Here is a 15,492-nt window from a genome sequence, read left to right on the forward strand (position 1 = left end):
CCAATCAGAAGGTATGACCTTTCACCTATTGTTCTAATGGGACGATTAATGATTCTTTTGAAACAAAGAGACCTTTTGGAATACTTTTTCTGAAAAGGCATGGAGATGTTGGAGTATAAATAAGTGCGTAGGAACTATGTAGTCAATCATTAGGAATGGACACATACATTTATTCAATTGCACATAAATTATATGAAATGTATCTTCAAGACGAAGAGGCTTTCCATAGTAAACGAGACTATCCTCATAAAGAGGTCTTTGCTGAACTACAGAGATTAAGGAAAATTTTCTTCCCCGATTTCTTTATGAAGCACCAAAACATATCAGAATCTCATCTTGCTTGTGAATTAACAAAATTAGTTGATCTTATTAAAAATTCAGTGGCTGCTTATAATGATGAATTATTTGCACACCAATGCATTATGGCAATATTAGAAAAACTTCCATCAATCAAAAAAATATTAAAAACAGATCTTATTGCTGCATATGCTGGAGATCCAGCTGCACCAGGTCTTTCATTGATAATAAGATGTTATCCTGGATTTCAAGCAGTGATTGTTTATAGAATAGCTCATATATTATATGAATGTGGAGAAAGATATTATTGTAGAGAATTGATGGAAAATGTTCATTCATACACATCAATTGATATTCATCCAGGAGCAAGTATCAAAGGACATTTCTTTATAGACCATGGAGTTGGAGTTGTAATTGGAGAAACTGCCATTCTTGGAGAGTGGTGTAGAATTTATCAATCAGTTACTTTAGGAGCAATGCATTTCCAAGAAGAAGGTGGAGTGATTAACCGAGGAACAAAACGACATCCAACAGTTGGAGATTATGTGACTATAGGAACAGGAGCAAAAGTATTAGGAAATATTATTGTTGGAAGTCATGTTCGTATTGGGGCTAATTGTTGGATTGATAGAAATATTGATAGTAATCAAACCGTATATATTTCAGAACACCCAACTCATTTTGTAAAGCCATGTGCAAATAAAGGGGTGAAGAGTGATTGTGAGATTATAGCAATGATTCCATCATCTCCTTCAGCAAATTCACCATCGATTTAATTTAAATTAAAGTCAACTCTATGATTTTAAATATTTTTTTTCAAAATCAATAAGTAAGTAAATAAAAAGTATGTTTAAATAAGGAAAAAAAAGAGAAATGAAAATAATTTAAGAAGAAATAAAAATTATATCAAATAATAAAAAGAATAAAAAGATAAAATTAATTAAAAAAAAACATTTTTAATTAAGAAATAACAAAATTAAAATAAAAAGAGAATCATTTTCAATAAAGAAAAAAAAAAGGAGTTTTTATAGATTTAATTGTTATTTTAATTAATTATATTTTAATAGTAAAAAGTTAAATAAAAAAGAAAAAAGAAGAAGATATGAAGTGGAGGAAGAAGAAACAGATTTTTATGATTCTTCACACAATAAAAGGAAAGAAAAGAAGTAAAATGAAATTCTAGAAAAAACTAGGTATCTAGAAAATTCCTGAAGAACTAAGAAATCATTAGAAAGAGAAAAAGAATGGCTATTAGACCACCAATTCAAATAAAAGAAGTAGTTAGATTAGACAGATTTGTCAAACCAGAAAGTATTGGATTTACCAGTGTTTCTATTGAAGGAGATAAACATTTTACAGTATTAGAAAAAGGAGAAGAGAAAAGAGTTAGAATATTCCATAATAATAAAATTAATAGTCCAGATTCAAGATCATGTGGTGCAGATTTTGCTATTATGCATCCAACAAAACAAATTATGGCAGTTGCTGCAGGAACTACAGTTCAAATGTTTGATGTTCAATCTAAATCTAAAGTAGCAGATATAACACTTCAAACACCATTAGTATTTTGGAAATGGGCTAATGAACATATTTTAGCTATTGTAACATCAACAACAGTATTTCATTTTGATTTAAATAATCCAAATATTGCACCAAAGAAAATTGTTGATAGACATTCAGAACTTGCAGCATCACAAATTATTGGATATAAAATTGATCCAACAGAAAAATGGGTTGCTATTCTTGCATTATTACAAAAAAATAATGAAATTATTGGAAAAATTCAATTATATTCTATTGAAAAGAATGCATCACAAATTATAGATGGATATGCAGCTAGTTTTTATAATTATAAATTTGATGGAGCATCACAAGCATCAGTTATGTTTGCATTTGCACAAAAATTCCCAACACCAAGACTTGGATTAATTGAAGTTATTAAAGGAGAAGTATCTAAACCAAATGTAAATACAGTAATTGATATACCTATTCAACCACAACAACAAGCAGATTTTATGGTAGGATTAGTTGTTTCAATAAAATATGAAACAATATTATTAATATCAAGAATGGGATATATTTATGGATTTTATTCAGGAGATGGTACATTATTTTTCCAAGGAAGAGTAATTGATGATATTATTTTCTTAACTGCATATAATCAAAGTACAGATGGAGTAACAGTTGTAGGAAAAAAAGGAGTTGTAACTAATATTTATATTGAAGGAGATAAATTAGTTCCATTTATTTGTAATGGATTAAAAAATGTTGGACTTGGATGTAAAGTTGCAGCTAGATGTAATCTTCCAGGAGCTGATGATATTTTTGTAGAAAGATTTAATGCACTTTTAAATGCAGGACAAATTAGAGAAGCAGCTCTTATTGCAGCTAATTCACCAGGTGAATTAATTAGAAATTCAAATACAATTAATAAATTAAGTCAAATGCAAGCACAACCAGGACAAAATCCACCATTATTCCTTTATTTTGCTACTATTTTAGAAACTAGTTCACTTAATGCACTTGAAGGATTTACTCTTATTCAATTACTTATTCCACAAAATAAACTTCCAGCAGTTGAAGCATGGATTGTAAATGATAAAATAGAATGTAGTGAAAAAGCAGGAGATTTAGTTAAACCATATGATCAAAGACTTGCATTAATGATTTATTCTAAAGCACATGCTACAGGAAAAGTAGTTCAATCATTAGCAGAAATGGGACAAAGTGATAAAATAGTTGCATATTGTGAAAGAGCAGGATTTTCACCAGATTATCTTCAAATTCTTCAACAAATTCTTCCAGCATCAGGAGAAGCTGCTAAAGCATATACTACAAGTTTAATTCAACAAAAAGGATATGATGAATTAGATATGATTTCAATAATAGATCTTTTTGCTAGATATAGATATCTTAAAGAAATTACTGCATTAATACTTGATACTCTTGATGGAGATAATGAACAATATGCTAATATTCAAACAAAAATTCTTGAAATGAATTTAATTGGAGCACCACAAATTGCTGATACTATTTTTGAGAATGATATGTTAAAACATTTTGATCATAATAGAATTGGTAAATTATGTGAACAAGCTGGATTATTTAAAAGAGCACTTCAAATTTTTGAAGAATTTGATGATATTAGAAGAGTTCTTGCACACGCATCTGCTATTCCACCAGAATTAATTATTGAAAGTTTTAGAAAATTAGAACCAGAACAAGCAATTCTTGTTCTTCAAGATCTTTTAAGAACAAATCCAAGAGGAAATCTTCAAATTATTATTAAAATATTACTTGAATTCCATACTGGACTTGGAGATGATAAAGTGATTGATTTACTTCAAAAATTTGATTGTTGGGAAGGATTATTTTATTTCTTATCTCAAATTGTTAATACTACTAATGATAAAATGGTTGTATTTAAATATATTGAAGCATGTGCTAGATCTGGACAATTCCAAGAATTAGCACGTGTTGTTCAAGAAAATGATGTTTATGATCCAAATGAAGTTAAAGAATTCTTAAAAAATGCAAGAATTGCAGATCAAATTCCATTTATTATTGTTTGTGATAAACATGGATATGTTGAAGAAATGACACAATATCTTTATCAAAATGGAAATCATAGATTTATTGAAGCATATGTTAAAAAAATTAATCCAATGAATACTCCAAAAGTTGTTGGTGCATTATTAGATTGTGGATGTGGAGAAGATTATATTCAACAATTAATTAATGCAGTTGGAGGTATTTGTCCAGCTGATGAATTAATTAAAACATGTGAAAGTAGAAATAGATTAATTATATTATTACCATGGTTAGAACAAAGATTATCTGAAGGATCTCCTGATGTTTCTCTTCATACAGCTCTTGCTAAAGTTTATGTTGATCAAGGAAAAGATGCAGAGAAATTTTTAAATAATGATATGTATTATGATTCATTAATTGTAGGTAAATATTGTGAAGATAGAGATCCATATTTATCATATATTTGTTATAAGAGAAAGAATTTAGATGATGAATTAATTGATGTAACTAATAGACATAATTTATTTAAATATCAAGCAAAATATCTTGTTGAAAGAGAAGATCTTGAATTATGGAATAAAGTATTAACAGAAGAAAATGAACATAGAAAGAGTGTTGTTGAACAAGTTATTCATACTGCACTTCCAGAATGTATTGATCCAAATCAAATTCTTAAAACTGTTCAAGCATTCCTTCAAAATGATCTTCCAAATGATTTGATTGATTTATTAGATAAATTAGTTTCACAAAATCCAGAATATAGTACTAATCCAACATTACAAAAATTATTAATTCAAACTAGTATTAAAGCAGCACCAAATAGAGTTATGGATTATATTAGAAAACTTAATGATTATGATCCAAAAGAAATTGGTGAAAGTTGTATTGCTGATAATTTATTTGAAGAAGCATATGAAGTTTACACTAAATTTGATTTACAAGAAGAAGCTATGGATGTATTATTACAATATATTAAAGATCTTACTCGTGCTAAAGATTTTGCTGATAAAGCTAAAAAAGATATTTTATATAAAAAACTTGGAGAAGCACAACTTAATGAAATGAAAGTTAAAGATGCTATTATTTCATTAATGAAAGCTAAAGATATTAGTTTAAGATCTAGAGTAATTGATATTGCAGAATCAGATGGATCATATGAAGATTTAATTAATTATTTACTTATGTGTAAAGAAGAAACTAAAGATATGATAGTTGAAACAGAATTATTATATTGTTATGCTAAATTGAAAAAGAATGAAGAAATAGAAAATTTCCTTAAAACAGCTAATTGTGCAAATCTTACATCTATTGCAGAAAGATGTTATAATGAAGAATTATATGGAGCTGCTAAAATTCTTTATACATCATTAAATAATTATATTAAATTAGCATCTTGTTTACTTAAATTAAAAGATTATGCTGGAGCTGTAGAAGCTGCTAAAAAAGCTAATAGTACTAGAACATGGAAAGAAGTTACATTTGCATGTATTGATGCAAAAGAATTTACATTAGCACAAGAAACAGGAATTAATATTTTAATTGCTGGAGATGAAATTACTGAATTAGTTTATTATTATGAAAAGAATGAATTATATGATCAAGTTATTGAATTACTTGAAGCAGGATTAAAAATTGAAAATGTTCATGTTTCTATGTTTACTGAATTAGCTATTCTTTATTCTAAATATAAAGAAGAAAAATTATATGATTATCTTAAACAATATATTACTAAAATTCAATGTCAAAAAGTTATTCCAACAGTTAATATGAATCAACAATGGAAAGAACTTGTATTCCTTTATGTTCAAGTTGATCAAGTTAAAGCTATTGAAACTATGATTTCATATCCAGATAATTGTTTTGATCATCAATTAATGAAAGAATTATTAATTAGTGTTCCAAGAATTGATATGATTTATAAAGCTGAATCATATTATCTTGCAGAAAAACCAGAAAAAATTAATGAAATGTTAATTGCTGTAGCTCATAGATGTGATCATACTCAAGTTATTTCTATTGCTCGTAAAGAAAAAGATCTTAATACTATTCGAGAATATCTTCTTTATTGTCTTGACTTAAATAATGATTCAGTTAATGAAGCACTTATTGATCTTTTCATTGATGATGGTGATGCTAAGAGCTTAAAGAGTCTTATTGAAAAGAATACAAACTTCAATAAAATTGGATTAGCTAATAGATTAAAAGTTCATGAAGATATTGAATTTAGAAAAATTGCTGCATATCTTTATAGTAGTTCTGATGATTATAAGAGTGCAATTGAATTATGTAAGAAAGAAGGATTTGATGATGATGCTATGGAAATTGCTAAAAAATCTAAAGATGAAGAAAAAGTTACTGATTTATTAAATTTCTTTGTAGAACAAGATAAGAAAGAAGCCTTTGGAAATTGTTTGAATGTTTGTTATGATTATGTTCCAACAGAAGTAGCACTTGAACTTGGATATAAGAATAAATTAATGGACCAAACAATGCCATTTATGTGTAAGAAAATGAAAGATACTAATGATAGAATTAAAAAACTTGAACAAGCTGAAAAAGATAGACAAAATGCTAAAAAAGAACCACAACTTGCTCAACAAGATACTCCATTCGGTATGTTAGCTCTTCCTGCTGCACCAGGTATGATGCCAATCCAACAACCAATGGGTGGAATGGGTATGATGAATCAACCAATGCAAGGTATGACTCCTTCTATTCAACCCCAAACTGCTATGGGTGGAATGGGTATGATGAATCAACCAATGCAAGGAATGACTCCAATGGGAACTACATCAACTTCAAATGGTGAATTCATTTTCTAAATTGAATAAAATTGACACTTTTAAAAAACAATTTTTATTTTTTATTTTATTTTTTTTTAATTATATTAACACTTTGTAAATAAATTACTTAAAGAAAAATGTCTTTGTTTTTTTTTTTAAATCAAATAAAATTCAATTATTTTAATTATAGGAGTGGAATAGACAGAACATTAATGAATAATCTATTGTTTCTATTTGATTCTATATCATTATCTTAAACTATTGTATTGGAACTATACAAAATTAATTAAAATAAACATGACTAATGTACCTTTTGAATATACACCTTTATTTTCTTTAGGTGAAGATACTACCCAATATCGTTGTATCTCAAAAGAAGGAATTAGAATTAAAGAATTTGAAGGAAGAGAAATGTTAATTGTTGATAAAGAGGCTATTAGATTACTTACCAATACATGTATTCATGATGTCAGTTTCTTTTTAAGACCAAAACATTTAAAACAATGGGCTGATGCATTAAAAGATCCTGAAGCAACAGAAAATGATAAAACTGTCATTAGAGCATTATTTGAAAATGCTATTATTGCTTCTCATCAAATATTACCTTTATGTCAAGATACTGGAACTGCAATTTGTCATGGTCATAAAGGAGAAAATGTTCTTGTTGAAGGTAATGATGAAGAAGCAATCAGTAAAGGAGTATATGATACTTATATTAATGATAATTTAAGATATAGTCAAAATGCACCTCTATCAATGTATGAAGAAATAAATACTAAATGTAATCTTCCAGCTCAAATTGATATTCATTCAGATAAAGGAAATGAATATAAGTTCTTGTTTTGTGTTAAAGGTGGAGGAAGTGCTAACAAAAGTTATTTATTCCAAGAAACTCGTGCTGTTTTAACACCATCAAAATTAATTGATTTTATTGTCACTAAAATGAAAACTCTTGGAACTGCTGCTTGTCCTCCTTATCATCTTGCTGTTGTTATTGGAGGAACTTCAGCTGAGAAAAATTTAGAAACTGTTAAATTAGCATCAACTGGATATTATGATTCATTACCAACAACTGGAAATAAAGGTGGTAGAGCTTACAGAGATCTTGATATGGAAAAACTTTTATTACAAAAAGCTCAAGAAACTGGTATTGGTGCACAATATGGTGGAAAGTATTTTGCATTAGATGTTAAAGTTATTAGAATGCCAAGGCATGGTGCTTCATGTCCAATTGGTATTGGAGTATCTTGTAGTGCAGATAGAAATATTAAAGGTAAAATCACTAAGGATGGAATTTTTGTTGAAGAATTAGAACACAATCCTGAACAATACTTATGTGGACTTACTCATGACATTTCTAAAGAACCTACAAGAATCAATTTAGATGTTCCTATGCCAGAAATATTGAAACAACTAACTGTTCTTCCTGTAGAATCCCCTGTATTATTAAGTGGTACTATTATCGTTGCAAGAGATATTGCCCATGCTAGAATCAACGATATTTTAAAAGAAACAGGTGATGTCCCACAATATATTAAAGATCATCCTATCTATTATGCAGGACCTGCTAAACAACCAAAAGGTTATCCAAGTGGATCATTTGGTCCTACTACTTCTGCTCGTATGGATCCTTATGTTGATGACTTCCAAGCACATGGTGGAAGTCTTGTAATGATAGCCAAAGGTAATAGAAGTGAAATGTTAACTAATGCTTGCAAGAAACATGGTGGTTTTTACCTTGGAGCAATTGGAGGTGCTGCTGCTTTATTAGCTGAAAAGAATATTAAAAGTGTTGAGTGCATTGCCTTTGAAGATCTTGGAATGGAAGCTGTGTGGAAAATTAAAGTTGAAGACTTATTGGCTTTTGTTTTAGTTGATGATAAAGGTAATGACTTCTTTAAACAAATTAAGCCATTCTGTTCCTCTTGTTCTAAGAAATGTTGTTGTGAGACAAAATAATGCAATTTGATATGATTGAAATCTCAATTCATTTCTTTCATTTCTTATTTTTTATATCTTCCAAAAAATCATTTTTTTCTATCTAAAAGTTATTGTTTGAAAAAATTTAATATAAGTTCATTCTTTTTCTTAATTTCTTTATTTGTTATCTATTGGAGGTTCTTTTATAAAATAAATGAAGGTAATAAATATTAGTAAAACTTCACCTTATGGTGTTCAATTATTATGTATTTTTGACTATATACTATTAAATAGTTTTTAATATGAATTAATTTTATATCAAATATCAATAAAATGTAAATTCAATAAAATTTAAGATGTTTTATTTGAGGATTGTTGAACTTTTATGAGAAATAAAGTTTAAATAAAAAATATTAAATAACAGTATCAGTATGAGGTTCAAGTTGTGGAGTTATTGATTCATTTTGAGAATGGATAATATTTATTTGAGTTATTGGGGTGATAATATCAAGAGATTGTCTATTTTCACTTTCAGATTTTTCTTCATCTAATTCAGTGTAAGTAGTTTCTTGTTGATTATTACTTTCGTTATGATTCTTTACAAAGTCAATTGATGGAGGTGTTAATAACATCAGCATTGAATTGATAACTCCTACTATCATAAGAATATAGAAAGGAAGATACTGGTTCAATGGATAAGAAAACTCATTTGATAATCCCCAAGATAACAAAGGAGAAATTATGATTGGACCAAGTACTCGAGTTGCTGAAACAAATGTTTGAGCAATTCCATTTGCAGATCCCATATACTCAACATCAGCAGCATTGACAAGAAGTGTTGAAATTGAACTAAATCCATTTTGAGTTACAAGGTTCCAACAGAAAGAAAAGGCACTATACACTGCCCATTTGACTATTAATGAGGAACCATTAAATCCTTCTAATGAAGGGAAAATACCATAAAACATAGATGTACATATAATAGTCATAACATATGTTAAACGAAGTCCAAATTGACGTACTAATGGTTTATAGAAGAAAAGAAGAGTTGTTAAACTTCCAAGACTAGCAACAGCCGCAAAGTAACCAACTTCACTTGTTTTTAAACCAAAACCACCACTTCCGACTGAGGCGATCATTAGTAAAGGATAAATTGTCATAAATGTGGTATTTCCAAATCCATGAATTGAATAAAGAATAGAGCAATAAATACTCCAAAAGTTCTTTTTGTTAAAGAATTTAAACATTCTTTTAAATGTATTTTTTAGAGAGTTAAAGATTGAGTAACATTTATTTTGATATTCTTGTTTTTGCTCTCTTTTTATAACATTATTTTCTAATAAATAAAAATATGCAAGGATTAATGCTATAAAACCGAATGAAGCAACACATAACTGTGGCAACAATGCAGGAAATCTTTTAAAAATTGTTATTTTACCAAAAACTGTTGGATATTTATTCACTGGATCATAAAGAACTCCTCCAAGAAAACTTCCTATAACTGAACCAACAGACCATGTCAATCCAGTAAAACTAAATGTCTGAACTCTATTTGAATCATCAGTTATTTCACCCATATAAGTTTTAACAATACCCACAGTGCTGTTTAACATTCCATTTAAAAATCTCATTGCAACAGCAAAGTAGTAATTAAACGAAAACCCAAAAAGAATATTTGAAATTGCAATACCAAAAGTTCCTACCATTAACATTGGTCTTCTTCCTAAGTTATCTGAGAATGCACCAATTATAAATGAACTCGTAAATTGTGCAACTGAAAATGAACTTATTAACCATCCACTGTAATTCCCTACTTCATTTAAGGAAGAGACAGTCCCCATATCAACAATAAGATATCCTACGTATGCGTTAATGATGTTTTGAGAAATCCCTTCAATTAACAACATCAACAGTAATGGAAATAACTTCTTTTTAGGAACCCCTTTTGGAAAGAAATTGGTAAAATAGTCTTTGATTCCTTGGCATAGAGCTTCAAATATGTGAAGCATCAAAATAAATACTTATTTTCACAGTTTTTTTTAATGAGTTTTTCGACTTTTTCTCATTTTTTTAGAAAAATTTTTAAACCCTTATTATAATCTTCCATCAAAAAGATATTTTATTCTTTAACTATAGGTTGTTGTCAGTTATTTTAAACTATTAACTAACTCCATAAAGAACAGAAAAAGAATTACTCGAATTTAATTATTTGTGTTTGGTGTGACATTAATGTGGTGTATGTCAAGAAAAGAAGATAGTGCCAATTTATATTAATAAAAAGAGATGATAAGGTATAGTAGACAGTATAACCAAGCAGTAGAGTTGTTATAGCAATTTAAAATTACTTTATTCCTTATAAATCTAAGTACTTTTAAAATTTTTGTTCTCATTGATTTAATAAAAATAATCATTCTTCAAAAATTATTTTCTATTTTTATTGTAATTCATAAGTAATAAGTGCATTTGGTTATCATGTTTCTTTTTTAAAATATAGTCCAATAAATCTAAAATGTATAAAAACTTGATGCAAGTTAATAACACTCAACAACTAAATGATAATTATTATCGTTTTTGTTGTATCTTTAATAACAAATTTATCAAGTACTTTTCTACAATAAACATTAATACTTACGAATTATTAAATAATAAAGTTATATAAAGTAATGACAGTTTTATAGAAGAATTATTTTAATAGAGGATATGTAATTTGTTATCTTGATTAAATCATTTTGTAAATATTCTTTATAATTAATTTTGGTTATAGTTTTTTTAGATAATTTTCCCTCATTCATTTTATTATTTCTAGTTGAATTGTATTTGAAATTAAAAGTCTTGTTTTGTTTGTTATTTTATATAATTTATTACATGTAATATATATTTATTGTATTAATGCTTCATATTTTAATGTTAATAATATCTTAGACGTTAAATTATTTTTGAATTAAACTTTTTTTTATCATTGTTGTTTGTTTTATATTGATTTATATTGAATAATTTTGTCAAATAAACGAATTATTTCTTGTAGATAAAGACATAATTATGAAAAATAACTTGATTAAATGGTGTTTATTTAAATAGAAACTTAGAAATGATATAAGAATAAGTTATTGATAAAAACGTATTAAATGGAAAAAATATTCATAAAGTGAATATAACTATAGTTTTATGAAAGAAAGTAAAATTGTTATAAGATAGGTCATTAGGAAATGATATTGTTAATGACGCTGTAATTTAAAAAAATGATACAATGATTTAAAATATGTTCATAAAATAAATAAACAAATATAAATTGAATAAAAATAATAAGAATGTAGAAATAAGTCTAAAACTAATTAATAAAATAATTATTTTATACTAAACTGATATAAGTATTATATATAAAAATACAACTAATATTTATTATACTCAATTCTTACTAAGATAAGAAAATATTATTTTAATTTGAAGGTGATTCAAATGAACCTTATAACAGATGATAAATACTTTGAAAACAATCAAATAATAACTTTTTAATGTTGTATAATTCTCTTGTAAATATGAATAATTAATATTTATTTTATAATAATATTTACTTTTCATTTGAGATTACATCTTCATATCACGGTGTATCTAAAATAAGGGGTTATTGAATTTTAATGGATTGCCATGAATTTATTATGTTTTGAGTATTATTTAAAAGTGGTTATACCTTTATTTTATATTATTTGATATGAGAAAAGCATGTTTTAAAGAAGAATTGTTAAGTAAATGATATAATGTTAATGTATTCGGTAAAAAAGCATAACGCATTGTCTTTTTTAATCAACTAAAAATCACAATAAAACAATTCAAATAAGAGCTCAAATTTAATAATAAATATTTATTATGTACCATTTGGTACAAATTGTAAAATAAAACTATTCTGTCTTCAGTAGTATTTAACATTAGTTTACTTTCACTGGAGAGTAACCACCTACTACATACCATTAAAACAAGACAAAAAAGAAATAAACCAAGAATAAAAGAAAGAAACACACACTTAAATTAATGTTTTTTAAAAACAAAAAATCCTAAGTAAATGACAACACCAATGATAATGAGGAAAACAATGGCAAGGATGATTAAAAAGACTTTGTTACAAATTGCTCTTCTTAACATTCCTTTCAGTGTTTTATCAGAAGTATCTAAATCGTTATTTACTTTGTCTAGTGCATCTTTATCTTTTTCTAATACCTCTCTTTGTCTTCGTAATTCTTGAATAGAATCCATTTGTGTTGAAATAGTGTCTTCAACGATAGCATTAGACATTTCAATGTCATAAGTTGCTTCGTCTAATTTTTGGGTAGCATTTAACATTCTATCTTGATGATTCATTTCGTTTTATTTGACTTCTTTATTTTAAGTTCTTTTTCTTAAACTTTTTATTTAATAAAAATGTTATAAAAAACAAATTTAAATTAATGGTTTTTTATTCTACTTCTTTTTTCATTCTTTCTTCAAAAAATATCCCAAATATTTTCATAATTTAATTCTGAACTATTTTGCTATTCAGTCATTTGTGTATTGAGTTTTAACAGAAAAATAGATAATAAGATTTATGTTTAATTAAAAACGATATTTATTGATTAAGACACTACATCTAAAAGGTAATTATAAAACTTTTCAACTGATTTAAAAGAATAATACTAGAAGTTTAAGTAGGTGATATTTTCTCAAAGAATGAAAGATTAAACTCTATGATAGTCTTATATTTTATTGAAATTGAAATTATTAATATTAATTCAATACCTGAGTTATTAGGTATTTCAAAAAGAGGACTACAATTTGTACAAAAATTATTCCTTTTTTTATACGTAATCTGTTTAATGTTTATAAAATTAAATAAAACATCTAATCAGTTAATTCTTTTTTGAAGAAATTAACATATTAATAAATACCTTTAAAAAAAGTATTAAATTCTTATGAAAATAAGATAAAGAATAATTAGTAAGGAGGTATTATGATAAAAGAAGTTCATTAATTGAAATTTATTAGTCATTAGGATGGCTATTCTATTCTAAATTTATTTTAATTCTATGAAAGTGTTCTATGAAATAATTAATATTTAAACTGTTTTTAAAAGCTCATAGAAAGTATTAACAACTTTATATTAGATGAAAATAGTTCTTACAAAGATTCTTCTTAAGTATTGTTTCATTAGATGACAAATTTTATTTTCCTTTTATAAATCAAAATGTTTATACTAATTACTCTTGTAAAACATCTTAAAAAATTTGGTTATTTGTCAGTCATATAAATTTACTTTTGTTGTATTGTTATAAAAAGAAAGACTTTTACTGTATGGACAACACAAAATTCATCACTGCCCGATAAATGGTATTATAAGAAATAACCTTTGTGTTCACAGTAAATTGGTAAATACTTTTTACCTCAAGACTACAAGAGATTCTTAAGTAAGTTGAATATTTCTATAAAAACTTAATTAAACAAAACTTTAATTTGATTCAATAAAACATTAAGACTAAACTCAAAAAAGTTTTTATAGTATAACAAAAAGTTCAATGAAAAATATCATGTTATTTACTAAGTTAATTTAAAACAAAATTCAAAACCACTAAACGTTATTGAAACAAAATGATGTCTATATCCTTTTTCATGCTAATAAAGATTTCTTTAATGAAGTCTCCCAAACCATTAAAGCTCTAAAGAATCCCATCAACATTTTTACATTACCGTCAGTAATGTCTTGAGATCCAATACCGGTATTAGTTAATCCAAGTGTTTGTACAGTTTCAACTAATACAGTACAGTTAGTTCTTCTTTGGAAAATATTTAAAGTTCTTCCATTCTTTGGGCGAGCATACATTGACCAATTAATAACTCCGGGTTTAATTTTGTCAATAACTTGACAAATAAGAAGACCATCATTAAATGAAGTTTTAAAATCACCAACTTCAATTCCAAATCTACTAAACCAATCGATAATTAGTCTAAAATGATAAGTATTTTATAAGTTTTTTTTTTATGACAATAGAGAATTAGAAAGAGAGTAATAAAAACAAACTTCTCTTCAAGATTAGCAACATGATTTGGTTGAGGAAGAGATTTAACAATAATTTCTTCTTTCTTATTATCTTCTTCAGCTCTTTTAGCTGCTACTTGTTTACGTAATTCTTCTAATGTTTTATCCATTTCTGATGTATCATGAATAAGTTTATCAATAAATATTTGTTTATCTTTAACAAGTTCAGTATTTTCTTTTTTACTATTTTCGATTTCAATAATCTTAGTATCCAATGCATTAAGAGTTTTATTTTTCTCTTCAAGATCATTACTTAACTTAGTTTTACTACTTTCAAGTAAACTTTGAATTTCTTCAATATTTCCTTCAACATGTTCTTCAGATTCTATTTGTTTCTTTTGACTTTTTAGTACATCTACTTCATGTTGACAATTATTAATAGCTTCAACAGTTTCACTAAGACTTTCTCTTAATAAATTATCAAATTCATCTTCTAATGAAATATATGTTTTCTTTACATTATCTCTATTAACTATAGATTCTCCAATAAGTCGTTCTAATTGGGTTTGAAGATTTTTTTGTTCTTCAATAGTATCTGTTTTCTTTTTATCAAATTCTTTTTCCATTTTTCTGATTGATTGTGATTGTTTTAATGCTTGTTGTTGATAAATTTGATATTCTGCACTTCTACTAAGATATTGTTCTCGATACATCCTATTTTCATTAATTGTTCTTTGTAACTCACCAGCAAGTGCAGAACTGAGATCAAATGTTGGTTCAACAAATGCTAAAGCACTCAAAAATTCTCTTCTAAGAATTTCATATTGTTGATAAATAACTTTAGGGTCAACTTGTTGTAAAGTAGTATCATCAAGTAATTGAAAGACTGGTTGTTGTGTTTGTTCAGTCATTGATTTATCAGATGTTCACCTTTTCTAAGTTCTGATTATACTTTTAGAT

The 15,492-nt window shown here is 26.5% G+C and overlaps 6 protein-coding genes across 6 annotated transcripts, besides 13 other annotated features; 3 read left to right on the forward strand and 3 right to left on the reverse strand.

The window, feature by feature from the left end:
- Positions 1 to 155: 155 nt before the first annotated feature.
- Positions 156 to 1,073, forward strand: EDI_237970 (serine acetyltransferase, putative; the record flags this gene model as incomplete). Its single annotated transcript, XM_001734546.1, has 1 exon — positions 156 to 1,073. One exon carries the CDS (start codon positions 156 to 158, stop codon positions 1,071 to 1,073), a length of 918 nt encoding a protein of 305 aa, XP_001734598.1.
- A 76-nt stretch (positions 1,074 to 1,149) lies between these two features.
- Positions 1,150 to 1,315: a microsatellite.
- Positions 1,316 to 1,319: 4 nt separating this feature from the next.
- Positions 1,320 to 1,383: a sequence feature (AT_rich).
- A 158-nt stretch (positions 1,384 to 1,541) lies between these two features.
- On the forward strand, positions 1,542 to 6,650 carry EDI_237980 (clathrin heavy chain, putative; the record flags this gene model as incomplete). The annotated part of the gene is made up of 1 exon (XM_001734547.1): positions 1,542 to 6,650. One exon carries the CDS (start codon positions 1,542 to 1,544, stop codon positions 6,648 to 6,650), a length of 5,109 nt encoding a protein of 1,702 aa, XP_001734599.1.
- Positions 5,195 to 5,216: a sequence feature (AT_rich).
- An 18-nt stretch (positions 6,651 to 6,668) lies between the features above and the next one.
- Positions 6,669 to 6,800: a sequence feature (AT_rich).
- Positions 6,801 to 6,908: 108 nt separating this feature from the next.
- Positions 6,909 to 8,570, forward strand: EDI_237990 (fumarate hydratase class I, anaerobic, putative; the record flags this gene model as incomplete). Its single annotated transcript, XM_001734548.1, has 1 exon — positions 6,909 to 8,570. One exon carries the CDS (start codon positions 6,909 to 6,911, stop codon positions 8,568 to 8,570), a length of 1,662 nt encoding a protein of 553 aa, XP_001734600.1.
- A 245-nt stretch (positions 8,571 to 8,815) lies between these two features.
- Positions 8,816 to 8,886: a sequence feature (AT_rich).
- Positions 8,887 to 8,921: 35 nt separating this feature from the next.
- Positions 8,922 to 8,952: a sequence feature (AT_rich).
- EDI_238000 (uncharacterized protein) lies at positions 8,945 to 10,540 on the reverse strand (the record flags this gene model as incomplete). Its single annotated transcript, XM_001734549.1, has 1 exon — positions 8,945 to 10,540. One exon carries the CDS (start codon positions 10,538 to 10,540, stop codon positions 8,945 to 8,947), a length of 1,596 nt encoding a protein of 531 aa, XP_001734601.1.
- Positions 9,850 to 9,884: a sequence feature (AT_rich).
- An 835-nt stretch (positions 10,541 to 11,375) lies between the features above and the next one.
- Positions 11,376 to 11,422: a sequence feature (AT_rich).
- A 336-nt stretch (positions 11,423 to 11,758) lies between these two features.
- Positions 11,759 to 11,935: a sequence feature (AT_rich).
- Positions 11,936 to 12,062: 127 nt separating this feature from the next.
- Positions 12,063 to 12,102: a sequence feature (AT_rich).
- Positions 12,103 to 12,372: 270 nt separating this feature from the next.
- Positions 12,373 to 12,397: a sequence feature (AT_rich).
- Positions 12,398 to 12,554: 157 nt separating this feature from the next.
- Positions 12,555 to 12,884, reverse strand: EDI_238010 (vesicle transport V-snare protein vti1b, putative; the record flags this gene model as incomplete). Its single annotated transcript, XM_001734550.1, has 1 exon — positions 12,555 to 12,884. One exon carries the CDS (start codon positions 12,882 to 12,884, stop codon positions 12,555 to 12,557), a length of 330 nt encoding a protein of 109 aa, XP_001734602.1.
- Positions 12,885 to 12,928: 44 nt separating this feature from the next.
- Positions 12,929 to 12,972: a sequence feature (AT_rich).
- A 283-nt stretch (positions 12,973 to 13,255) lies between these two features.
- Positions 13,256 to 13,292: a sequence feature (AT_rich).
- An 871-nt stretch (positions 13,293 to 14,163) lies between these two features.
- EDI_238020 (uncharacterized protein) lies at positions 14,164 to 15,443 on the reverse strand (the record flags this gene model as incomplete). Its single annotated transcript, XM_001734551.1, has 2 exons — positions 14,164 to 14,500; positions 14,575 to 15,443. 2 exons carry the CDS (start codon positions 15,441 to 15,443, stop codon positions 14,164 to 14,166), a joined length of 1,206 nt encoding a protein of 401 aa, XP_001734603.1.
- Between the last annotated feature and the right edge of the window lie 49 nt (positions 15,444 to 15,492).

The sequence above is a fragment of the Entamoeba dispar genome, genomic scaffold (genome assembly GCF_000209125.1).
Source record: "Entamoeba dispar SAW760 scf_1105229458393 genomic scaffold, whole genome shotgun sequence".
In the NCBI taxonomy this organism is placed as follows: domain Eukaryota; phylum Evosea; order Mastigamoebida; family Endamoebidae; genus Entamoeba; species Entamoeba dispar.